This window comes from Bufo gargarizans, chromosome 3, assembly GCF_014858855.1.
Source record: "Bufo gargarizans isolate SCDJY-AF-19 chromosome 3, ASM1485885v1, whole genome shotgun sequence".
Taxonomy (NCBI): domain Eukaryota; kingdom Metazoa; phylum Chordata; class Amphibia; order Anura; family Bufonidae; genus Bufo; species Bufo gargarizans.
Genome location: NC_058082.1, coordinates 204,145,905 through 204,172,338, shown reverse-complemented (window position 1 = coordinate 204,172,338; position 26,434 = coordinate 204,145,905). Strand labels below are relative to the sequence as shown.

The window sequence follows — 26,434 nt, the reverse complement described above, 5'->3', positions numbered from 1 at the left end:
ACAATGTATTGATTTATATAGATATTATACCATGTATTTATCATTTAAAATGTATTGTAGAAGGTACAGAAACATTGAAGTAAATTTATGTTAATTGGATTTCTGAGAAGAGTAAATGTTATTTCAAAACAATAGTTATTCATGGATGTAGATAAGTAAAATGTACAAGTTCCGATGCCAAGCATCAAATCAGTTATATAAAATTTTCATCAAGTCAACCTATATTTCAAAAAGATAGGAGAAGACAGCCAACTCCAACAAGTCCAGGCTATAGGTAATTAAGTGTCAGGAAAAGACCTTCCTCAAGGATGTATATTAAGAAGGTTAAGGAGGTCATGTGAACGTATTTATTAGATATTTAGTTTTAATGCTTGAAAAGTTGTGATTTTCATCTGCAATACTGCAGTGCCATCTGGAGGCAGATGGACAATATTATATTATTTCATTATTTGTTCTATACCATATTAGGAGTTAATATGACATCATGCAAATACACCCACCTTACCTGATTGGGAAACACTGGATTAGGGATTCCCAAACAGTGTGCCTCCAGCTGTTGCAAAACTACAACTCCCAGAATACCCAGACAGCCTTTGGCTGTGCAGGCATGGTGGGAGTTGTAGTTTTGCAACAGCTGGAGGCACACTGGTTGGGAAACACTGCCCTAATCTAAAGGGGATGATTCTTAGATAAGGGGGGAATAATTACTCGTGTGCGGAGCAGCAAGAGAGATCTATACAGATCCATATTAAGCCATAGATCCATCCATCCATTCAATCAAAAAAAACTTTACCAGAAGAAACTTGGATTATTTTTTTGGATTACTAGGAAAGTTCTTCAGAACTGGTCCCATCTAAACTCTGTCTACCTTTGACCCGATAACGTATATTTTGTTTACTACTAGTGATATTAATAAGATATTTCTCTCGGTATATAGCCAAGAGTTCCCATGCTGTGGGAATATATAGTGTTAGGCGCCTCAATAATGCTGATTATTCTCTTTGCAAAGATGCATATTGTTAATAGAAGATCTGACATTATTTGAAAAGAGGACTAAAACCCTTGGGAAGTTATTTTCCATAGTCTGATTGCCGAGCTGAATATTTTATCATATCAATATTATATATTTTTGATTGGTCATAGGTAAACAGAGTCAAGGGATAACAGTTATTTTCCTGTATAATCCGTGTTTCATTGCTATAGCCTGTTTGATAAACAGAAGATCCTAAGTTTCTCTTGGTATACGAGTCTGTTTGTATGACACTGGTCATCATAAATCACTAAGTCACACTGTGCTGATCAGATAGGGGTGTGTTAACACCACCGTGTGGTACATTTTGGGTATTATTTTGTAACTTCATCTTTGTTTTGCAATTGCATTGATTTTATATTCTTTGTTTATTATAAACAATTATATATTTTTGCATATACAATTGTCCCTTTGTTTCACTGCTTGCACAAATCAAATTAAGATACTCGATAAAAGAACTTAGAGGCGTGTTTATGTCCGCCAGACGGATATTATAATTTTAAAGTTTTTTTTTTAACCTCTCTTTTATATGAAGATTCATTTTATATAGAAGATATATGACAAGACGCTCCGTTCGGGACTACCGTGAAAAAGCAGAGATCCAAATAGAAACTGAACCGACCAGTTATAGTAAATGGTGTTGGGCTCCATTCTTGTCAGTTATGTGCGAATCGGGCACTTCCGTTGTTCTTTTCCTCTAAAGGAGCAAAGCAAGGGAAATGATGAATGCTGGTGTGAACCCAACCTTAGAAGTATTAGTGACAGTGACTGGTAGCAGTGTTCCATTCACCGTTAACAATGCCTTTAGAATACAGGAATATCTAAGACAGCATGTGGAGTGAAAGCATCCTCTAAATGTGATTGTCAACGGCTGACTCAATGAAAGAGATGGAGGAAAGCAATCTGGAGATGCAGATGTCAGAGAAAATGGATTCTTATCTAAAGCAGACAGAAAGCAGGATGACTCAGAATTTATTAAAACATTTATGAACATGACTAGGGGTTGCCATTTCATACCAAAAGATGTGTTGCCTATGGAAGTCTTACTTAAGAAACTGTCTCACTAAATGTTCTTTATAGAAGTAACCTTCTGTTTTATTTGTTGGTTCTGCATATGACACATTTAACATACTACATCTCTTGGCGCTTATTTCCAATCATACACTTAAATAGATGGGTACTGATGGTTGAACTATAGAAACTGTACAACACTAAGATGCTTACACAAAATATAGGCAATAAAATGTGTTTATACATTTAATAAGGCAGACATTCTTCTTACCAGTAGTATGTATTTATATTTGTGACCTATAAAATGTTAGCATAGATTGATTTTCAACATTATATTAATATATCTAGAACAAGTTATGAACAGACTAACATTGTAATGGTTTTATTCACATATATATATATACTCATAAAGCTATAATTTTATTCCTTTATATTAATACATGACAGCAAGAGTCACTGATCTGACACATTATACTTTGGTTATGTAGCACTTAGTGAAAGGAATGCCAGAAGAGATGTGATACAGTCTGTGTAGTCAAGTCATATCTATGGATCCATGTCACCACTGGTCCGTACATAAAGACGTGCAGCGAGTATGATTTTTACCGCCACATTGTAAACAAGAAGCATAATGTGCTAGTAGTTCTATATCACAGATTTTAAATCTATGAATTGCTCCTTCTCATGTGTAGTGATACTGAAAATCTGATTGAGCTAAAGCAGCCATGCACAACCTGCGGCCCTCCAGCTGCATAACTACAACTCCCAGCATTCTCGGACAGCCTACAGCTATCAACCTACAGCAGGGAATTGTGGGAGTTGTGGTTTTACAGCAGCTGGAGGGCCGCAGGTTGAGCATGCCTGAGCTAAAGCACAGGAAAGGCAATGAGAGAGCAATTACTAATATTCCCTTTCAATGGGCTCTAAAGCCCAACTTAAAGGGCATCTGTCAGCAGATTTGTACCTATGAAACTGGCTGACCTGTTGCATGTGCTCCTGGCAGCTGAAGGAATCTGTGTTGGTCCCATGTTCATATGTACCTGGATTGCTGAGAAAAATGAGCTTTAAATAGATGGAAATTAGCCTCCAGGAGCAACTGGGGAGTTACACCATTACACCTAGAGGCTCAGCTCTCTCTGCAACTGCCACACCCTCTGTACTTTGATTGACAGGACCAGGCTGTGTAAAAAAAAGTGGAGAGGGAGCAGCAGTTGCAGAGAGCTTCTAGAGTCTCATTTGCATATATTAAAGCATAATTTTTCTCCACAATGCGGACACATATGAACATGGGACCAACAGAGATGCCTTCAGCTGCCAAGCGCACATGTATCAGGTCAGCCAGTTTCATAGGTACAAATCTGCTGCCACAACTCAACGTTTCATGGCAGAGATGGAAATTACCCACAGTAAACTCCGGCACAGGGTGGCTAGAGTAACAGAAATGGCAGAGCGGCCGGCATTGTGCCGTTTCCATAACTCCAGTACTGCTGAATGGGAGCTATGCAACAGTGTTGCACAGCAAGCCAAGCCGTTTCCGTATCTCGATTTACAGATATGGCATAGCTTGCTGTGCTATACTGTTTGCATAGCTCTTTCACTGCTATCAGACTCGCGGCAACAGCCTATTTCCATAACTTTGCCTTCCTGGACTGTGCGTTATTACCATTTCGGCCATGAAGGGATAATCCCTTTAAGAAAAAAAATGACATTCGTGGGGTGGGGATCGGGAACCACACACGGACTGCACCCAACAGAAATGTAGGACATAAAAATGCAGGGCTTATAAGTAACTTCAGCAGATTATATATCAGTATCAAAGATGTTTAAAAAGCCATTTTCATGTCTTTCATAAACACTGAAAGGGTGTTTCAGAAAGTGTCCCCAAGTTATTTTCATAGGGTCTCAGGAAATGCAGACCCATCTCCAGGTCATTCCATAAAGGCAACTATATGTATGGCATCGAAGAAAGTGGACCCCAATTATTTTTTTGTCTCGTTCGCACAGTTTTGCATATAATGGGAAACTTCAATGCCTTATGCACAAAAGTGGGTGCTCTATTACAGCTCCATACAAAACTGATGATTTTGAGAGAAGTGGATTTAGATTTTTAGTGGAATTGCGTTTAATAATGCAGCCGAGATAAGATCTACACTGAACCCTGCAGAAAGTAGACCAACGATGTGCAGTTCTAATACATTTCAGATTCATTATTCTTAGGCCTCTTTCACACGGGCGTCATGTTTTTTGCCCGGATAAGAGGCGGGTGCGTTGCGGGAAAATGCGCGATTTTTCCGCGCGAGTGCAAAACATTGTCATGCGTTTTGCACTCGCGTGAGAAAAATCACGCATGTTTGGTACCCAGACCCGAACTTCTTCACAGAAGTTCGGGCTTGGGATTGATGTTCTGAAGATTGTATTATTTTCCCTTATAACATGGTTATAAGGGAAAATAATAGCATTCTGAATACAGAATGCTTAGTATAATAGTGCTGGAAGGGTTAAAAATAATAAAAAAAGTTAACTCACCTTCTCCTCTTGTTAGCGTAGATCCCGGTCTGTTCTTTAGCTGTGGACTGAATGACCTGAGGTGACGTCAGATCACATGCTCCAATCACATGGTCCATCACCATGGTGATGGAGCATGTGATCTGACGTCATCAAAGGTCCTTCAGCCACAGCTAAAGAACAGACCGGCCTCTACGCTAACAGGAGGAGAAGGTGAGTTAACTTTTTTATTATTTTTAACCCTTCCAGCACTATTATACTAAGCATTCTGTATTCAGAATGCTATTATTTTCCCTTATAACCATGTTATAAGGGAAAATAATACAGTGAATAGACTGTCACCTAGAACCCATGCGTGAAAATCGCACCGCATCCGCACTTGCTTGCGGATGCATGCGATTTTCACGCAACCCCATTCATTTCTATAGGGCCTGCATTACGTGAAAAACGCACAAAGAGGAGCATGCTGCGATTTTCACGCAACGCATAAGTGATGCGTGAAAATCACCGCTCGTGTGCACAGCCCCATAGAAATGAATGGGTCAGGATTCAGTGCGGGTGCAATGCGTTCACCGCACGCATCGCACCCGCACGGAAAACTCGCCCGTGTGAAAGGGGCCTTAGTGTTCAGATCACCCATTATCCAAGGATGTGCTGGTGTTCTACTTAAGGTATACAGCTGCACGCTCACTTTACACATGACACGCTCATTTTGTATTTAACTGCATGTAAATTATTGCATTTCCTTCTCATATCAGGTACTTTCACTCTATCAAATCAGTGTAAATGACAGGTAGTTCTTCCAGATGACAGGCACCCTGGGAAGTAATTGCACAATATGTCAAATAAAATATAAACTTGAACTCTACAAATAAATTTCTCTTTTGTATCTTTCAGAAGTTTGGTAAAGCCAGTTAACCAGTTAAAAATTCTTTATACAGCTTTTTTTTCCCATAAACCTCTAATATAATTTCGGAACAGGTTATTTACATAAAACAGAAAACAGTTCTGTACCGCTAATCACCTGCTTCAGATTCTGGAGCAAGGTAAATTACCTAAAAATACTGTGCAAAGTAGAAAATATAAATAGTGTCTCAAATATATATACAGTATATATTTACACACATACACACATTCATTTATAAAAATGTTGTCTCTTGCACTTCCCCATTCCCCGTGCTCCTAATTATTCTCTCGGAAATGCTGGTATTGCATCTTACTTTTGAGTCTTTAGAAACACATAAATCAGACGGCAACATAGAGAAATCTTTCGAAGCCTCCTGAACAGCTGATATTTGCTTTGGTCTACTAGAGTCCTTTAATAATGGAGTAGATGTTATCCAGCTCAAACCAATGTCCGACTGGTCCATCTTAGAACTCCATCGGATCATGTCATCCACATACATAGCTTCTGATGCTGTAGAGGAGTCAAGAGTATATGGCTGGAAACTACTAAGAGATGGGTCCTTTTCCTTCACAGAGAGGAGGACACTCTCTGCTGGCACCGTTCCTTCTTTGTTCGGAAAGTACAGAATTTGAGTTTCTCTCTCTTGGTCCAAGTTAGCTTCTGCTTGGTTCCTAACTGGATGGAAGTCACTTACAGTGGACATGGTGGTATTTATTTGCCTTTCAGGAACAGATGATGTGATAGAAGTCTGTTTACTGAAAAGAGACAGACATTCGGGATGTGCTTTCAACACCTGACGTCCAACCTGAACTTGTGTTGGAAATATTGTCCCCTGGATAGATTTATATAAAAACCTAAAATATATCAAAATAATAAAAAATACAATTGTAACCATGAGAGTGAAGTACATTAATAATCTATATAAAAAGAAAACCCCTCAAGCAGACACATACTGGCCTGAAGAATGAGCCCCAAAAGTGGCATATTGGCGGTACATATAAATACTGCTAATATTAAAGTACCTTAAAATGGGTATCAGACAGGTTCGGAATAAATTTACATAAATTTCTACACATTTATGGGTCATTGTTTTTTTTGTTTTTTTTTAATATAAGAGCTACATCTGTCCACTCCAAAATACCCCAAAACTAGAGTAGGCAGTGTATAGTGTAAGCGATGCAGAGTCCGGTTATGTCATCTTCATACGCGCTTGCATCCTGACACTGTGCTCTCACAAACCAGCAGTAAAATGCATTGAGAGGACTCCTGAGCTCATGTACATAATGGAGAGGACTCAAAGAGGAGTCCTCTTAATGCATTTTACTGAAGGTTTGTTGTAGCACAGTGTCGGACTGTGAGTATGAAGATACAAATTACATAACCAGACTTGGTGTCACTTACACTATACACCTCTTACGCTAATCTAGGGGGGGGCACGGGGGTGTTTGGTGCTGACAGAATCCTGTAATGTCTCCTGACATGACTGTTTTAGCATTTCTTTGCATCCCCCTGTAATAACAATTCTGTAGAATTTATTCTTATGACTATGTTGTACAATTCCTTTATTATTCCTAGAACTTCTGAATGAATTGATTCCAATGAAAGTCCAGCTGGGTGCTACCAGTTGGGGGAAGGGGGCTGAATAGTCCAACATTATCCAATCAGTAAAACCCAACTGGAGTTTCATTGAAAACTATCAATTAATTCATTATGTCTAGAAAGAATAAAAAAAAAAAAAAAAAATAAGGAATGGTACAACATAGAGTCATAAGAATAGATGCTCCAGAACGGTTATTACATGGAGAATGCAAGCAGTTACTAAAACAGACATGTGGTTGAGAGGTTGCAGTAAGATTATATAATCTCTCTCTCCAAGATTACAGACTAGTAAACCCTGTGTAGCCTGATCAAGCAGTCACACTCTCTTGCACCTGTCCCCTACTTTTTGCTAATCTTCCAACTGTATGTTAGCAAGAAGTAGGGGGCAGATGGAAATCAATGACTGCAGTCCCAGACTACAAAGGTTGTTTCTAGTCTGTTACCTTGGAGAGTCATAAGTCTGCATAATAGCCATTTTAGCACAATTTGTTATACCGTATTTTCCGCCCCATAAGACACACCCCCCAAAAAGTGTGTGGGGGGAAACGCCCCTGCGTCTTATGGGGCGTATGCTTCCATTTTACATCGCAGTCTGCGATACTGCAGCATCGCAGCCTGCGATGTATGAGCGGGGAAAGAGGAGGGGCTAGAGTCCGGAACTTGGGACGTGGCCCGATGCAGTCACTGTACTCTTACACCGGCCCGCTGCTCACCGCAGTATTTCTAAACATTAATCCTTAACCTGTTAATACGTTTAACTGAAGCTGCGCTCTCCCCTGTATCAGTACTGTACTTACTAACAAACTTCCATAGCAGGCAGAGCCGACAGCAGCAGAAACGTCACAACTGACATTCTGCGCCTTCTCTGCCCACTTTGCCGACATTGCTGCCGTCCGCTCTGCCTGCTTTGGAAGCATGTTAGTAAGTACAGTACTGATACAGGGGAGAGCGCAGCTTTAGTTAAACTTATTAACAGGTTAAGGATTAATATTTATAAATACTGCGGTGAGCGGCGGGCCAGTGTATTGGGGGACACTTATGAGGGGGGTCCACAGATGCCCCTCCCCGTGACCGTGCCGTCCAGATCCCTCCCCGTGACCGTGCCGTCCACAGATGCCCCTCCCCGTGACCGTGCCGTCCACAGATGCCCCTCCCCGTGACCGTGCCGTCCACAGATGCCCCTCCCCGTGACCGTGCCGTCCACAGATGCCCCTCCCCGTGACCGTGCCGTCCACAGATGCCCCTCCCCGTGACCGTGCCGTCCACAGATGCCCCTCCCCGTGACCGTGCCGTCCACAGATGCCCCTCCCCGTGACCGTGCCGTCCACAGATGCCCCTCCCCGTGACCGTGCCGTCCACAGATGCCCCTCCCCGTGACCGTGCCGTCCACAGATGCCCCTCCCCGTGACCGTGCCGTCCACAGATGCCCCTCCCCGTGACCGTGCCGTCCACAGATGCCCCTCCCCGTGACCGTGCCGTCCACAGATGCCCCTCCCCGTGACCGTGCCGTCCACAGATGCCCCTCCCCGTGACCGTGCCGTCCACAGATGCCCCTCCCCGTGACCGTGCCGTCCACAGATGCCCCTCCCCGTGACCGTGCCGTCCACAGATGCCCCTCCCCGTGACCGTGCCGTCCACAGATGCCCCTCCCCGTGACCGTGCCGTCCACAGATGCCCCTCCCCGTGACCGTGCCGTCCACAGATGCCCTCCCCGTGACCGTGCCGTCCACAGATGCCCCTCCCCGTGACCGTGCCGTCCACAGATGCCCCTCCCCGTGACCGTGCCGTCCACAGATGCCCCTCCCCGTGACCGTGCCGTCCACAGATGCCCCTCCCCGTGACCGTGCCGTCCACAGATGCCCCTCCACGTGACCGTGCCGTCCACAGATGCCCCTCCACGTGACCGTGCCGTCCACAGATGCCCCTCCACGTGACCGTGCCGTCCACAGATGCCCCTCCACGTGACAGTGCCGTCCACAGATGCCCCTCCACGTGACAGTGCCATCCACAGATGCCCCTCCACATGACAGTGCCATCCACAGATGCCCCTCCACATGACAGTGCCATCCACAGATGCCCCTCCACATGACAGTGCCATCCACAGATGCCCCTCCACATGACAGTGCCATCCACAGATCCCCGATAATAATGTCATGCACAGACTACCATTAGTTCAAAACCCACCAAAAGCACACCTTTTGGCAAAAAGTATTTTTTTCTTATTTTCCTCCTCAAAAACCTAGGTGCGTCTTATAGGGCGAAAAATACGGTATATTTTTTATTTTAGATGAACCAGAGCAATACAACACAAGTGCACATACTCTTTATATTAAAGAACAAAGACCAAAGCGAAATATAAAGCACCATGAAAAGGGAAAAAGAAACAAAACAAAACTTAAAATACCTTGGTAACAAAGCAGCGATGGGTGACAAGATGCAAATAAAATAAAACAAAGGATTGGTGAGGAGTTTCTGCACAGTCCAATATGGGTTTGAAGGGGGGTTGCACGTTGGACAGGCTGAATTGTAAATCAAAGCCACAGTGAAAAATAGGAGCATACTGAAGGCAATGGAGGACACATTGATCCAAGTCTGAAAACAAAATAAGTCATGAACATATAATTTGTCAATAGTACAAGCTAAATAATCAGAATAACAGCAAATTCTGCTTTTGTGTGCGGCGTTTAATATAACAATATACTACATGTGAATTTACTAAAAATAATATAAAAAGATTACTTCCAGACACAAAACTAAGAAACTGAATCTTACCCAAGTTTTGGTCTCAATGCCCAAGTGCAGCATGATGGTGAAAAGAGCACAAGTGACTATCGGGGTACCCCATGTGAACAAATCAATATCAGAATCATAGAAAGTCTGCATGAGAAAACAAAATTATAATAATAATACATTTTACATCTTTCCTTGCTATTGGCATATTTTATAGGGCAATTAAGTCATGTAACTTACAAAATATGGAATGAAGAAACACATAAGACTTTGATAGAAAGCATCAATCATGTTTCGCCAAAACATATGAGGCTTGTACTCCTATAGAGAAGGAAACAGCAGAGTATAAGGACATGACATCAATCTCAGAACATTTAACAGCATAACACCCTAACCTGTCCTTATTTATGATATGCAGTCAATGAGGGCAGCCTTCAAGTAGTAGATATGCTGATTTCAGTGTGTACTGCGATTACCAAGAATTTACTGTTTAATGGTGGCAGTGTGCACCCAAGAAGAGTCGTGCGCTGCCAGAGAAGAGTCTGGCTTATTCATCAGATTTCACAGATAAGTGACAAAGCGATCAGTGGGCAGCATGAAGGATATGACAGACGTTAAAGGGAGCCCGTCAGCTGTTATGCTGCCCTCTCTGTTCACCGCTAGGACCCGCATCTATCAGATTTTATTGCATATACTGTGGATATTCCATAAGGGCACCATCAGTGGACTCTTTTTTTACCCCTTCCATTTTGGAGTTCACCTTCGGATGGTGGGTCCCTGGTAGCTGCAAGCAACCATCAGTGAACCCTTTATATCCTTTTTTCCGCTGGTCAATATTTCATAAATGTCCGATTTGATATTATCCTTTAAAAAGGGGAACTTGTCAACACCTTAGTATGATGCCCACTCTTAGAGCAGCATAAAGGAGTGACAGACATCTAAATCTCAGCAGTCTACCATATGTAAAGCGTAACGTCACTCCATGTTTTCTAATTCCTGTCCTGGCTCTTTAACGTCTCCCTTTCTTTGGACCTTTAGCACAGCAATCAGCCTCACTTTGTTTTCTCAGTCGGACCATTAATCCGACTTGTAGTGACTAAATTACATAGCAAATACACTTTTCTGATAGGAGCGTCCCTTTAAAAAAGGAATATGAACAATCCAGCCTAAAGCTGCGACGTTACCTCCATCGTCTGTCCACTTCTATACAGCTCAGGAACAGCGATCAACATTTCAGCCGGTAGGTCTTTATCAAGAATTCCAGTAACCAGTTGTGGAATGGATGAAAAAAGCAAATTGAAAAAAATAAGGTACCACTGGTCAATCATCGTTGATCCAGAAAAGCCGCAATAAAATTGGTACCAAAACAGAAGTGCCACAAACATCTACAATGGAAGCACAAAGGAATAAAAGCAGATGTTAGTTTTCATGTGCGTGAAACTCAAAATTACTCTATAGTTATATGTATAAATATAGGTGTGGGCGATATGGCCTAAAATCTACATTGCAATATAATTTTTTTTTACTTTTTATTTAATAACTATTAGCCTCCTTAAGGGCTAGAACCCTTGTCATATTCACCCTAATAGAGATCTATCAGGGTGAATAGGACTTTACACTCTCCCTGCTGCCCTGTGCTTTGTGCACACAACAGCAGGGAGCTGACCATAGCAGCCAGGCTCTCATGTGCCCCCCAGCCCCTGCCTCTCACTCTGGTATCTCAAACCCACCCCCCCTCCTTCCCCTGTATTAATCATTGGTGGCAGTGGCCACAGCCCGCCCGCCCCCCCCCCCCCCCCCCCATCATTGGTGGCAGTGGGCAGTAGTCACAGCAGTGTAATGTACGCTACTGAAGTCCTGGCTGCCATGTATGTTAGTGAGCAGCATTATACTCACGTGTGCCGTGGCCGCCGGGTGTTCCTTCTCAGACAGAAGAAGGAGCGACAGGCACCGACCTGACAGGACGCTGTGATCCGCGCGATTAACCCCTCAACTGAGGGGTTAATTGCGGCGGATCGCAGCGTGCAGTCATAGGGGCCGGGATATGGCCGGCATTCAGGCATTCATTGGTGGCGCAGTGGCCACAGTCCCTCCCCTCCTCCTCCTACTCTGTTCTTATTGGTGGCCAGCTACAGCCGCGCACAGTGGGGAGGGAGGGACTCCCTCCTTCTCCACTTTGCCGGCTCAGAAGAACATGGTGCGCGCCGAGAGCGCGATCATTCACTACCACTCCGTGGTCATATCACGGTCCGGCGATATAGGTGATATGCACAAAATCCATATCGTGGCACAAATTTATATTGCATATTGCTTGATATAACTATAACCCCTAACTGAGACTAAGGGCTCATGCCCACAACGAATGTAAGGGCTCCTTGCCAGTATTGTGGACTGCAAACCCATTTACCTGAATGGGTCTGCGATCTGCAAGATACGGTCAAAGATAGGACATGTATCTTTTGCAGAGCGGAGGCATGGATCGGAAGCCTGCGGAAACACTATGAAGCGCTTCCGGGTCCGTGCCTCTGCACTGCAAAAGATAAGACATGTCCTAGCTTTTGCTATATCTTGCGGATCACGGACCTATTCAAGTCAATGGGTCCGCATCCACACCACACAGTGCACACAGCCAGTGCCCATGCATTCCGGACTGCTATTTGCGATCCACAGCATGGGCATGGAGCCCCTACATTTGTGGGCATGAGCCCTAAGGGTAACATGGTAGTCAATATAACTAGGTGCCTATACAATAATCTTCTGTGTACTCAATTTCTTTAATAAACATTTCCCATAACTGTCCACTGACGATAAAGTGTAAGTGAATAACAACAGATTACAGTGCTGATACTTCATCTAAGGTAGCTGAGATTTATTTTTAATGCCCCTCTCATGGCATACAAGAACTGAAAATGCTAGTTTATTCCAAAGTTAAAGACGTCAGCTTCAGAAATTCAAAGAAAATAGCCATGATGGTATTAGTCTTTAAAATTTGATCTAATAGACACTTAAGGTATAAACTTGACTAGGTTTTTAGCATGAATGCTTTACATCAGGGATGCTCAACCTGCGGCCCTCCAGCTGTTGTAAAACTACAACTCCCATCATGCCCTTCTGTAGGCTGTCCGGAAATGATGGGAGTTGTAGTTTTGCAACAGCTGGAGGGCCGCAGGTTGAGCATGCCTGCTTTACATAAAACAGCCATGTGTATTCAATACTGTTTAATAAAAGTGGGACTTTTTTAATACATCTATTAGTAAACTGCTAAAGAGGAAACTGCAAAAGGAAAATGCATAGGAATAAACAGGAAAAACCAATATTGATTGCAAATTATTAATAAAAAATAAATATAAAAAATCCTTATGCAGCTGCCGCTGATCGTCTCTTAGGGTGGTGTCACACAGCTTTTTGTGGCAATTGTTCATGATGTATTTTGTACAAAAGCCAAAAGAGGGTTGGAAGGGAATAAGAAATTTAAAAGGACTTCTACTTCTCCTTCCTGCTAGATTCACTTCTTTGGCTCAAAAAACTGCATCAACAGCAGTCACAAAAAGCCGTGTGTCACCACCCTTAAACTAGGCACAATGGGGAAGACATATAATAAAAGGTGCAGAGGAAAACTGACTTTTCACAGCTCCTTTGGAAAATAAAAGGATCAATCTGATCTGCTATGGGCAACTAAGCAAGTTTTCCTTTGCACTACATTTGATCAATTTTCCCCAATGCCTTGTAATGCTAATTCAGCTGAATGCAATGGATACGTTTACTATGCGATCCGCTGCTTCATTCTGGAGAAAAAATACTTCACATGTCAGTTATTGTGAGCCAAAACCAGGTGCGGGGCAAAAACACAACAGTTGCAGATCTTTTCATTAGACCTTATCTCTGTGTACCTTCAACTCCTGATTGGCTAAAAAGACTGATGGAAATAACAGACGTGTGAACTGGGCCTTAATCTGCCACTCCTTGACTGACTGGGCCAGGCGAGATGACTATTCAGAAACCTGGCCCTGACAGTCAAGGAGAGAGAGGGGTTGACTGAGGAAGCAGGAGGAGCAAGAGTGCACAGAATGGCACCCTTGACTGAGGAAGCAGGAGGAGCAAGAGTGCACAGAATGGCACCCTTGACAGGGTCCATCATTGATTACATTTTCACTTCCTGACCCAGTCAAACTGGAGAGTGTGCGGCAGTTGCAGAGAGAGCAGAGCCTCTAGGTGTAACGGTAATGCTCCCACTGCTCCTAGAAGCTCATTTGAATATATTAAAACATGATTTTTCTCAGCACATATGAACCTGGGACCAACACAGCTGCCAAGCGCACGTGTAACAGGTCAGCCAGTTTCATAGGTACAAATCTGTAACAAAAATACAGAGCTCTGCCAGTTGCTCATTAACACTGTATAACAATAAAATTCTTTATATTTTTTTTCTTACAGCATTTTTATAGAAGAAATATAAAACCATATTTGCAAGTCGAGAATAACACCATCGGCCATGAACAAGCAGCAGCTTTTCCAAGTATCGGAACCTCGGAACAGCAAAGTCACTGGCCATCACTGCCTGTAAAGTGGAAGGCAAAAGAAATTAGTATCGGTATCATAGCATCATTTATGCCTGTCCTCTCCAATGTGGAAGAGAAATCCACAGATGTCCACTTCCTGCCGTGCAATTAGATATAATGCATATAATGGCACACTACTAGGAGTCAGTCTGATCTGCTCAGGTTAGAATCTGCTAGTGTAATGGAGTGCAAACAGAAATCAATTTCCTTTGTCGGGTATAATGAAGTGCATAGAGAGGTTAATTCAATCTGCTGAATATTCAGTGTCTGCAACCATAAAAGGTCAATTATGTCTTCCTCCACTTTACAGAATTAAGGAAAATACACTTTTCACTAGTCCATGGAGTGCATGCTTAGGGGTGGCATCAGAAAATGGATTGCTTTACAAGTATTAAGTGGAAATGTGTGAAGCATTTATTAGATTTCTAACAAACATGCACATACCAGAACTAGCTCCGTACAGAAAGCAGTTACAGAGGGAAAAAAAGAAAATGCTTATCATATAGAACATGGCAAATCACTAAACTGATTAGGTTAAACACCATACTATCATAAAACGGCATCCAACAGTACTGACATGTTTAAAGGGTTGTCCGGGAATTTTTCACAATGTATTGCAAATTTCAATGTTCCTTGACGTCGTCGGCCTAGTATCTTTTAGAGGACATGGGCACCATGTTCTAATCAGCCGGCACAGTGGAGAAGGAGGGAATCTGCTGTTCCCCGTCATTGAGGCAGCCGGAATCCGCCACATACATTTGTATTTGGGGGTTAAAGGGAACCTGTCACCTTCTAAATGCATGTAAACCCGCCAGCAGTACCTCAGTGTAGCCCGCAGTGTGATACTAATCCTACTTTTCATCCTGCAGTCCGATGCCGCATAAGGTCAGAAAACGATCTTTTATCCTCCGTCCAAGCTGACATGCAAATTAGCACGAAGTCAAGGGGACAGCAGCTTCCTTGTTTCAAGTCAAGGTAACCACGCCCCCTCTTATGCAGCATCGGACTGCAGGATGAAAAGTAGGATTAGTATCACGCTGCGGGCTACCCTGAGGTACTGCTGGCAGGTTTACATGCATTTAGGAGGTTACAGGTTCCCTTTAATTATATTCGTTGGTGGCGCAGTGGCTACAGGGCCCTCCACCCTAAGTATGTTCATTGGTGGCAGTGGTAGCTTCTGATCGGAGCCCCAGCAGTGAAATCGCAGGGCTCTGATTGGTTACCATGGCATCCATGACTCTACTGAAGCCTTCCATGGCAACCATGGTAAGTTACCTGCTGCTGTGTGCACACAGCGCAGGGCAGCAGGGACAGTGTAATATCCTATTAAACCTAACAGAGCTAGGGCTTATAGTTATTAAATAAAAAAGTTAAAAAAATAAAAAATAAAAAAATTAAAAAAAAAATATTGAAATTTTAAATTACCCCCCAGTCTTAGTTTTACATATAAAAATAAAAAACTAAACATTCGGTAACGCAACGATCAAAAAAGGCCGGACTATTAAAATAACAAAAAATTCACCATTTTTTTGTCGCCTTGTCCCCCCAAAAAATAGGATAGAACTGTTTTGTTATGGGCCGGACATTCCATAAAATGCGGAATGCACACAGCTTTTTTTGAGTTTTATTTTTCTTTCGCATGGTATCGAATGGTATCGAGCAATACTTTTTCAAGACCTCGAAAACAAATCAAAAATGTATTTTAAAATCGTGACAACCCTAGTAAGAAGCAATTAAAAAGAAGAATGTACCCCAAAACTGGCAACCATGAAAAACACAACTGGTCATGTAAAAAGCAAGCTCTTGCACAGCTTAGCCAATGGAAAAATAAAAACATTCTGTGCCTGGCTGGAGCAGAAGCCTCCCTCATCTGTCCAGTCTGCAGTAGAACTAAAATCATTAAACGCCTACAAGTTATGCCTCCAAGCTAGTCTCAAACTGAAAATGGAACCGGTCAGCAGAAGATTAACCCCTCTGTTCTCTTCATGAATTATTTTCTGAATACTCTTGACACAAACAGTGGAGGCAGAATTATATCCTGCTTACCGATACCATTCATTTTTAGGTTAAGTATCCCTTTGGTCACTAACTACTGCTGTGGATAAGCCAACTATTAGACACCAAGATCGTGTGACTAGTGTATGTTATATCACAATGCAAACTTTTTGAAGGGGAGCTGGGGAGGAGAACTTTTAACATGCTTAGGGCTCATTCAGATGACTCAGGTTTTTTTGCAGTCCGCAAAACACAGATACAAACTGTGTGTTTCGCATTTTGCAGAATGGAATGTCCAGCCCTATGATAGAAATGTCTTATTTTTCAGTCTTTTTTGCAGGGCCACGGAACTGAAGTACGGATGCAGACAGCACATCGTGTGCTGTGCGCCTCTTTTGCGGCCTAATTGAAATGAATGGATCCGTATCCGTTCCACTAATTTGCAGAATGTTAACTCAAATATATACGGTTGTGTGAATGGGCACTTATAGAGAGACTACTTAAACGAATTAAATACGATTATGTATAAAAATCCTGTAAAACACATTTACAATATATGAATATATTATCTTTATATTGAGACGGATGATAGGAATAAAGTTGCGTTACACATTACATCAAGAGCAAAAAACATCATAACTTGCCTGCATTCCTTCCTGACCAGATATTCCAACACCAACATCTGCTACCTGTATCATGCTGACATCATTGGTTCCATCGCCTATGAGGAACAAAAAAGTCGTGGCAATAAAATTTTCAAGAATTACAGTAGACCCAGTAGTATAGCAAGAACACTGTGGTAACACTTGCCTGATGAAAGCGTTCAAATATAATTTTTGGGGTTAGCTAAAATTCGTTATCACTTGCAGTAGATCGAGAAAATACAGCATCTTACCTATTGCTAAAGTCATAGCTTTGAGCTTGTCTCGAACAAGCTTTACTACCATGCTCTTCTGGAGTGGAGTAGATCGACAGCAGAGAACAGATCGGCATTTTCGTGCCAGTGAAATAAACTTGTCCGATTGACTTGAGTCTAGTGCAAAGGCTAATGTTTTACCGTCAATAACAAGTCCAAGATTTGGGTGCTTTGTAGATGGAGACAATGAACAACCAAAGTCAACATTCCAAGCAGAGCGTTCCTTTGAGCCATTTGGAACCTTCGACTCCACATAGTGCAAACACTGGTCAAGCAAAGCAGCACAGGCTTCCTATACAAAATAAAGAAAGATTAGGTCAACAGAAGTTTACGGCACTAAATACACCATACTGACAAAGTGAAAACAGAACTTTAGAAATGTTTGTTGATTTATTAGAGCAAAAACTAAAATATCACATTGACATATGTATTCCGATTCTTGGATATGACACTTAAATGGGAGGCTCTCCAGAGCTTAATTTCCTCTTGATTATCTTTGAGAGGTCTGTAGACCTTGATTGCAGTCCACATGTGGTAAATTTTGTTGATTGGACATGATTTTGAAAGACTCCCCTGGCTACATAAGGTCTCACAGCTGACAATGCATACTAGAGCAAAAACCAAGCCATGGGAGACGTTTGGACAACCATGACTCTTCAGAGAGCTGCCTGCCCAACCAAACAAAATAATCCTGAGAAAAGTGCCATGGTAATAGAGGCGACTAAGAACCCAATGGTCTTAAGCAGATGGGAGAAACTTCCAGAGGATCAACAATAACTGTAGCACTCCACCAATATGGGCTTTATGGCAGTGGCCAGAAAGAATCTGCTCCTCAGTAAAAGAAACAAAGGTTGGCAAAAATGCACCTAAAGGACTCATACTGAGAAACAAGATTCTCTGGTCTGATGGAACAAAAGTTTAACTTTTTGGCCTCAATTCTAAGTGTCATGCTTGGAGGAAACTAGGCACTATCCAATACCCATCCCTACAGTGAAGCATGGTGGTGGCAGCTCCATGCTGTGGGGTGTTTTTCATCACATGGGACAGGAAGACTGGTCAAGGTTCAGGGAAAGCTGAAAAGCTGAATGGAGCAAAGTATAGAAATCATGAAAACCTGATCCAAAGCACTCTGGAGCTCAGGCTTGGCTCAATGTTCATTTTCCAACAAGACAATGATCCTAAGCACACAGCCAAGACAGCACAGGAGTCATTTAGGGACAGCTCTGTGAATATCCTTGAATGCCCCAGTCAGAGCCCTGACTTGAACCCAAATTAAACATCTCTGAAGAGACCTGAAAATGGGTGTCCACTGACTGTCCCCATTCACCCTGTAGAGAAGGTGTGTAAACCTTATGGCATCATACCAAAGAAGACTGGAGGCTGTAATCGCTGTAAAAGGTGCTTAAACTAAGTACTGATTGAAGGGTCTTAATACTTATGTCAGTCAGTGCAAGATTTTAGTTTTTCCTTTACAATAAATAAGCCAAGATTTTGAACATTGTGTTTTTACTTTATCATCGTGGGGCATTGATTGCAGAATGATGGAGAAAAACCTTAACATTTTCAAGGTTGCAACATAACACAATGTGAAAAAAAGTGAAAGTTACAAAGCAACGATTCGATCTTTTTAATGGCAAGACTCACATTGCTAAGTATAATACGAGAATACCATGGCTATACAAACATCCAGGAGGTAGTAAGTAATGCACCTAGAAATTTGCCGCAGGCACCTAACTTTTTGTTTTTTCCAAAGTTGTCTACAGATTCTTTTATTACTGGAAAATGTAAAAAAAAAAAAAAAAAAAAAAAAGACAAAACTGGGAAAAATCTAACTGTACAGTAATTATTCCATATAAAATGTATGCATCTTTATGCAAGTCAGGCTCAAAGCAAGTTTATGGTTCCATTTTATATGTACTGTATTCCTATTCAAAGAGGAGATACTAAAAAGTTTCTTGTTGCAAAATGTTCAGATCAATGCCGCAAATGTTACAGAACTAAATTCAGCATAAAAGAAAGTAAAATTTTCTTTTTCCACATGATTTGCTAGGTACGGGCACTCCCCCAACTGCTAATGCTAGAAAATAATCAGCAATTTCTATGCATGATCTCTAAGCACAAAGAACATAGATCACATTTTTGCACTTCTTCGGCATTCATTTCTTGGATTGCAAACTGTTGAGATGGTAAGAAATGAGATCAGTAATTAATTGAAAAGGAAATAAGGTTTTAATTGACCACTGCCAACTACAATTTAAGCTTGAAGGCTGTTTATACTGCCTCAGACTTCAGCTCACCTTTAGTGAACCTTCGCTGCTTATGCATTAGGACATTGTACTGTGGCTACAGAAATTTCCCAACATGCAAGCCATTACTCAAATGTGTCCGTGCGCAGTAGGAGTCACCTCTAAGACTGTCTGAACTACTAATATGGACAAGGTTTACATAAAACACAATTTATTCTGTAACACTGAGGACTGGAACAAAAATTATTTCCTCTTTGCGCCCCTGCGGTCATAGCTTTTTTTAGTTTTTGGTTTGAGGTTGCCGTATGTACCTTTTTTGTTACATATACACTAGCCTCCAATTTAGGCAAAAAATACCTAATACAACTTCTAAAGTAAAGTTCTAAAGTTAGAACTGCCTTTCTAGGAGTATCCAAAAAAATGCATCACCGCATGTAAAACAATGAATTAAATATTTAATATGTTCCTCTTTAACTACTCATTAGCCTGTAGTGACAGACGAGCGTGTCCACAGTGTGAAACACACTCCCGGTGGGAAGAGCACGACCCCGTGTAGTGAACTCTGCTCTATTGACAGGACAGCACTTCATTGTAAAGATTTATAAGGCTGTGTGTCTCTGACCTTTACTGTAATGATTTGTACTGACGGCATTATACGAGTACACATCGGTACAGTGGAGGTCGGGCAGAGACACACAGCATTATAAATCATCGTCACAGGAGAACTGTCCAGTGTGAGAAATCACACTCCTGCATGTAGGGTGTTTCCTGCATTGGACACGCTCATTTCCTTTGAATGCTGAGATCAGCATTGATTGTGGCAAAGGATTAAACAAGGAGAGGTTCCTCAGATCTCTGCTATGGGAACGGTGCTGCGCCATTTTGGAATATGTACATACAATGAATAAATCTTGGGACAGCAGGAGACTCAGATTCACACAGGAAATTCAGCATATGAATTAGGTCAAGGAAGTAAATACGTATAAATTGCACATGTGGTGGCAAAGACTAACCATAGATTCTGCATTAAGAGTAATGAGATCATCGTCGTGATCCAGAAGCTTGCAGGAATAGCCTATGTTTACAGCAGTTTCCTGTTTATCTCCAGTCAGAACCCAGATTTGCAGTCCAGCTTTGCGCAGTCTTGTAATAGTTTCTGGTACACCATCTTGTAAGCGGTCTTCTATGCCTGTAGCTCCTGATGGAAACAAGACATTGGTTTATAAGAATGTTACTAGAGGGGACTCCCTATTCAGCACCCTTAGGTATTAGCTAGAATAAAGATTGGCTACAAAGAGCGTCACCCGCTACAGAGGAAAGGTACATTGATTTCAATGGGTATTGTTTATTGCTTTATTGGAACTGAACAACTGCTGCCAGGTTCCTCTGTAGACTACAGAGAAGCTCCAAATTTAACTTCTCAATGAGACTCTGAAAAGGACATTAGATGTGAACTGAAAATCTGTTCCATTCTTATGAATAGGGTTGTTTTGGGGGCAACCACATGGATTTCTGCAAGACACCTTTTAGAAGAATGGAACAGTTGCAAATATTTTTGGATGCCCAAATACTAATCATCCACAATATGGCTGGGTAAGTAACAAGCCAGATGCCTAAGGTTCAATTTTGATTTATAGAAATCTGTTTCAACAGTCAAGACATATTGTGGCCAGGCTTTAAAAGTGTATTCTGATATGCAAAATCCATTAATATGATTTTGGAAATTTTGTAGTGTATACCCTCCTGTGACAAACCAGCATCATAACAGTGATCTGATACATTTTCCAGCGAGTGCAGCAAATTAAACATAAGATCACCTTACATTCAGTGGGTTGTCCTACCCAAAGGTGATTTAGAAGTGCAGAGCTAGTATATTGATGACCTCTCCTCAGGATAGGTCATTAATATCAGATCAACAGGGGTCCAACTCCTAGCACCTCCGCCGTTCAGCTGTTTGAAGAGGCGGAGGCCCTTGTGCAAGCGCTATTTAACTAGTAGCGGTGAACAGTGTAACGACAGTACATCAGCTCATCCCATTCAAATGGCCTCTTCAAACAGCTGACCTCTAATTATGGCCCTGAAGGTGATTAACAAAGAAAAAACAACTCCCCTATTTACCTGCACGCCATTCTAGCGCTAAGGGTCACTTCCCTGCTGCCCTGTGTACGGTCCGAAGTCATATGCACTGCTGCAACCATTCACTGGCCTCAGCAGTCATAGCCGCTGGATGACTGATGATACGTCATACTTCAGATACACAGGGTACAGGAAGCAGAAGGGATCAGAGCCTTGTAGCTGGAACTAAGTGCTGGGGAATAGGAGAGTAGATTTTTTATGCTAAATACTTACCGTGCCATAAAGAAAATTGCTTTGGATGTTGGACAACCCCCTTAACCATAGAGAGGCTTCTGTGGATAACTCCAGGTCATCTTCAGAATATAGATGACATAACTATCAGGCTATGTCCGAGTATCAGGATCAGAATATGGATTACATAACTATGTACAGTCTATTTACTGCGGATATAAATGCAGCTTGTGTTAACGTCTAGTCTACATAAAAGAGGACAAAGACAGCAAAAACACTGCACACGTAAATGTATATTTCATATATAAAAATTTGTTTATGTCTGTCTGTCCTTTATGCACGACCAAACGACTGGAGCCATCTTGCACACAGATACATCAGGTGTCTGGGAAGGTTTTAGACCGGGTCACATACCGTTCCTGAGATATTAGCCAATACAAGCCTGCAAGTCTTTCACTCATATCCCAACTGCCATACACACGGTCACATGACCCTTATCAGCCAATAGAAGCTCGCAGGCCCTTAGTCTCATCATACACACAGTTTTACTCCAGGTTTCCATAACAACCCAGCTAGAGCTACACGGCGACAATAAATCGCACGACACCTAGGGCACAACTACACTGCTACATGCATCCATCTTGGATGGATTTTTTGCAACTGTCATGTCGCAGTACAACACCATAGCCTATCTTTATAAAAAAATTATGCGACATTGGTGCGAAAAAAATATTGTGCGACATGTCGTAGTGTAAAGGGGCAGGGCGCTGTGGAGGTCACTGTTAAAGGGACGGGGGCCACTATTAAAGGGGCAGCTGCTGTGGAGCTCACTGTTAAAGGGGTGGACACTGTAGATGTTAGGCCGAATGCACACGGCCGTGTGCGGTACGAGTGTATTACTATTGTACAGCGGCGGCATGAAGCGCACGCCGTCATAGCAAACAGTGACGCCGTGAGCTCCTGCTCGCAGCCGGAATCCAGGCCGTTAAGGGGGCAGGCCCCTGAGGAGGTCACTGTAATTTTGTTTGATTTACAAGGAAAAACAATTTGCTGGTTTTCTATGTTTACTATGGCACATCTAGGTCATACTATATGAGGTCAATATATAAAAAAAGCAAACACGGCCTTTAATATGGATTAGTGGGGTCTTCTAGGTCCCAGAGAACACCTACACGAGGCCTTATTTTTCTAGACTTTCTTTGCCAGCACTTTCTTTGGAAAGGTGCGTGAGGCCAAACTAGTCACCAATACAAGTGAAAATGGTTGCACTTCGAGCTACGATTTTTCAACTTACTAACTGCCCCGCTACAATATGTGGCGTCTCTCAGTTTAAACAGACACATTACATAGTAATGGACAATTGAGGAGACGTTCAGGTGTCGTTTCAATGGGTTTCCTGAGTACTCCCAGTTATCAGCACTGAGAATGTATCTGCATTGCAATAAAATATCATCATCCGCCCTTTCTCATGCAAAAGAAAAATTAATAAACTTACCCAGCAAATGCAGATTGGTCTCCAGGCGAACTGCAGATTGAAACAGTAGCTCTTCACGATTCTCTAATGAGGATTCTGCTTGTAAATGAAATTTCAACCAACAGGCGTACTCCTCCTTACTGAGGACCTGGAAAAGAAAGTAATTTAAAATGTGTATTATTTATGGACTATAATCTCCAAAGTAAACTCTACTTGTATAATTTACGATTTGTGTTCAGACAGCGTGGACCAGGATGACACCAAGATGGATTAACAACATCTTTATATCCTGCTATCTGCACAAGGCCATCTTATTTCAACTGAGAAAGAAGACCGTGCTTGAAGACTCTTCTTGAAAACTCACCAGTAACTACACACACACACATTTATATATATAAATTCACAAGAGAACTAGATAAGTGCACCTTATGGTGATATAATGTTGCCACTAAATCTGATAGCAAGTCAAGCTTCAGAGGTTTTTAAAGGGAGTCTGTCACCACATTTGAGCATATTAGACTGATCAAATAGCGTTATATGTGCCATGAGAACTTAAAAACGGTACCTTTGTTGTATCTAATGGATTTTTCTTTCAGCCAAAAATGAACTTTTAAGATTCTGTAAATGCACCCTCTCAAGTGCCCAGGGAGGTGTCTCAATCGTCCGAGCCCCAGGCAGCACCTCCTCAACGGCTCATAACCCCGCCCTCCGTGTGCTTTACTCTCCTTCTCTCTCCTTTTCCACTGCGCCAGCTACGAATTTGACCGCGCAGCCGCAGTGGAAAAGGAGAGAGGAGGAGAGTAAAGAACACGGAGGGTGGGGTTATGAGCAGTTGAGGAGGTGCTGCCTGGGGCTCGGACGATTGAGACACCTCCCTGGGCACTTGAGAGGGCGCATTTACAGAATCTTAAAAGTTCATTTTTGGCTGAAAGGAAAATCCATTAGATACAACAAAGGTACAGTTTTTAAGTTCTCGGTGCACATATAACGCTATTTGATCAGTCTAATATGCTCAAATGTGGTGACAGACTCCCTTTAATAAGAGCTGCACTTAGCCAGGTCCATAAATATTGGGATATCGACACAATTGTAACATTTTTGGCTCTATACACCACCACAATGGATTTGAAATGAAATGATGTGCTTTAACTGCAGACTGTCAGCTTTAATTTGAGGGCATTTACATCCAAATCAGGTAAACGGTGTAGGAATTACAACAGTTTGCATATGTGCCTCCCACTTGTTAAGGTACCAAAAGTAATGGGACAATTGGCTTCTCAGCTGTTCCATGGCCAGGTGTGTGTTATTCCCTCATTATCCCAATTACAATGAGCAGATAAAAGGTCCAGAGTTAATTTTAAGTGTGCTATTTGCATTTGGAATCTGTAGCTGTCAACTCTCAAGATGAGATCCAAAGAGCTGTCACCATCAGTGAAGCAAGCCATCATTAGGCTGAAAAAACTAAAACTCAGAGACAGCAAAAACATTAGGCGAGGCCAAAACAACTGTTTGGAACATACTTAAAAAGAAGGACCGCACCGGTGAGCTCAGCAACACCAAAAGACCCGGAAGACCACGGAAAACAACTGTGGTGGATGACCGAAGAATTCTTTCCCTGGTGAAGAAAACACCCTTCACAACAGTTGGTCAGATCAAGAACACTCTCCAGGAGGTAGGTGTATGTGTGTCAACAATCAAGAGAAGACTTCAAAGTGAATACAGAGGGTTCACCACAAGATGTAAACCATTGGTGAGCCTCAAAAACAGGAAGGCCAGATTAGAGTTTGCCAAACGACATCTAAAAAAGGCTTCACAGTTCTGGAACAACATCCTATGGACAGATGAGACCAAGATCAACTTGTACCAGAGTGATGGGAAGAGAAGAGTATGGAGAAGGAAAGGAACTGCTCATGATCCTAAGCATACCACCTCATCAGTGAAGCATGGTGGTGGTAGTGTCATGGCGTGGGCATCCATGGCTGCCAATGGAACTGGTTCTCTTGTATTTATTGATTATGTGACTGCTGACAAAAGCAGCAGGATAATTTATGAAGTGTTTCGGGCAATATTATTTGCTCATATTCAGCCAAATGCTTCAGAACTCATTGGACAATGCTTCACAATGCAGATGGACAATGACCCAAAGCATACTGCAAAAGCAATCAAAGAGTTTAAGGGAAAGAAGTGAAATGCTATGCAATGGCCAAGTCAATCACCTGACCTGAATCCGACTGAGCATGCATTTCACTTGCTAAAGACGAAACTGAAGGTAAAATGCTCCAAGAACAAGCAGGAACTGAAGACAGTGGCAGTAGAGGCCTGGCAGAGCATCACCAGGGATGAAACCCAGTGTCTGATGTCTATGCGTTCCAGACTTCAGGCTGCAATTGACTGCAAAGGATTTGCAACCAAGTATTAAAAAGTGAAAGTTAGATTTATGATTATTATTCTGTCCCATTACTTTTGGTCCCTTAACAAGTGGGAGGCAGATATGCAAACTGTTGTAATTCCTACACCGTTCACCTGATTTGGATGTAAAAACCCTCAAATTAAAGCTGACAGTCTGAAGTTAAAGCACATCTTGTTAGTTTCATTTCAAATCCATTGTGGTGGTGTACAGAGCCAAAAATGTTAGAATTGTGTCGATGTCCCAATATTTATGGACCTGACTGTAGCTGGTAGACAACCTGCAAAAAGGGAGCAAGGAAAAAAACTGCCTCCATTTGTATATTAGTGCTGATTATACCAATTGCTATACCACCCATACAAAAATTAGAATAAAATATGAGAGGACATTGTACAATACAGTGCACTGACCATAGAATGGGTGACTTAAACTACTACACTGCAGCCAGCACTGTAAGGGGTGTAATGATGTTGCCACTGTATTAGGGAAAGGTTGTTGTTCTTGAAGGACGTATCTAGCACTGTATGAAGGGCCCCTTATACTTGGTCCTGAAACTCCTTGGTCACTTCTCTGTAATCTTATCATGCACAGTCATCAGGTATATAATCGCACATACAATGTCAAAAATGTTAGTTGGCTCTTCCAATACATGGGCAACATTTTACAGTCATCTAGTAGAACCCAGGAGCCAGATCGATTTTATCTTCAGAGATTTAATACAAAGCAACTCAAAGAGCCATTAGTACCT

At 42.1% G+C, this 26,434-nt stretch overlaps 1 protein-coding gene across 1 annotated transcript in view; it reads right to left on the bottom strand.

The window, feature by feature from the left end:
• Window positions 1–5,060: 5,060 nt before the first annotated feature.
• The window catches only part of ATP10A (ATPase phospholipid transporting 10A (putative)), a 143,540-nt gene continuing 122,166 nt past the window's right edge, over window positions 5,061–26,434 (bottom strand). Inside the window, exons 12-21 of the mRNA XM_044285217.1 lie at window positions 23,301–23,427; window positions 20,512–20,696; window positions 17,232–17,544; window positions 16,981–17,057; window positions 14,215–14,340; window positions 10,967–11,167; window positions 10,023–10,103; window positions 9,825–9,929; window positions 9,457–9,644; window positions 5,061–6,307 (exon numbers count right to left, since the gene is read on the bottom strand). Of these exons, the coding sequence (XP_044141152.1) occupies window positions 5,686–6,307; window positions 9,457–9,644; window positions 9,825–9,929; window positions 10,023–10,103; window positions 10,967–11,167; window positions 14,215–14,340; window positions 16,981–17,057; window positions 17,232–17,544; window positions 20,512–20,696; window positions 23,301–23,427 (2,025 nt within the window). The 3' untranslated portion in view covers window positions 5,061–5,685. The remainder of the gene's footprint in view (window positions 6,308–9,456; window positions 9,645–9,824; window positions 9,930–10,022; window positions 10,104–10,966; window positions 11,168–14,214; window positions 14,341–16,980; window positions 17,058–17,231; window positions 17,545–20,511; window positions 20,697–23,300; window positions 23,428–26,434) is intronic.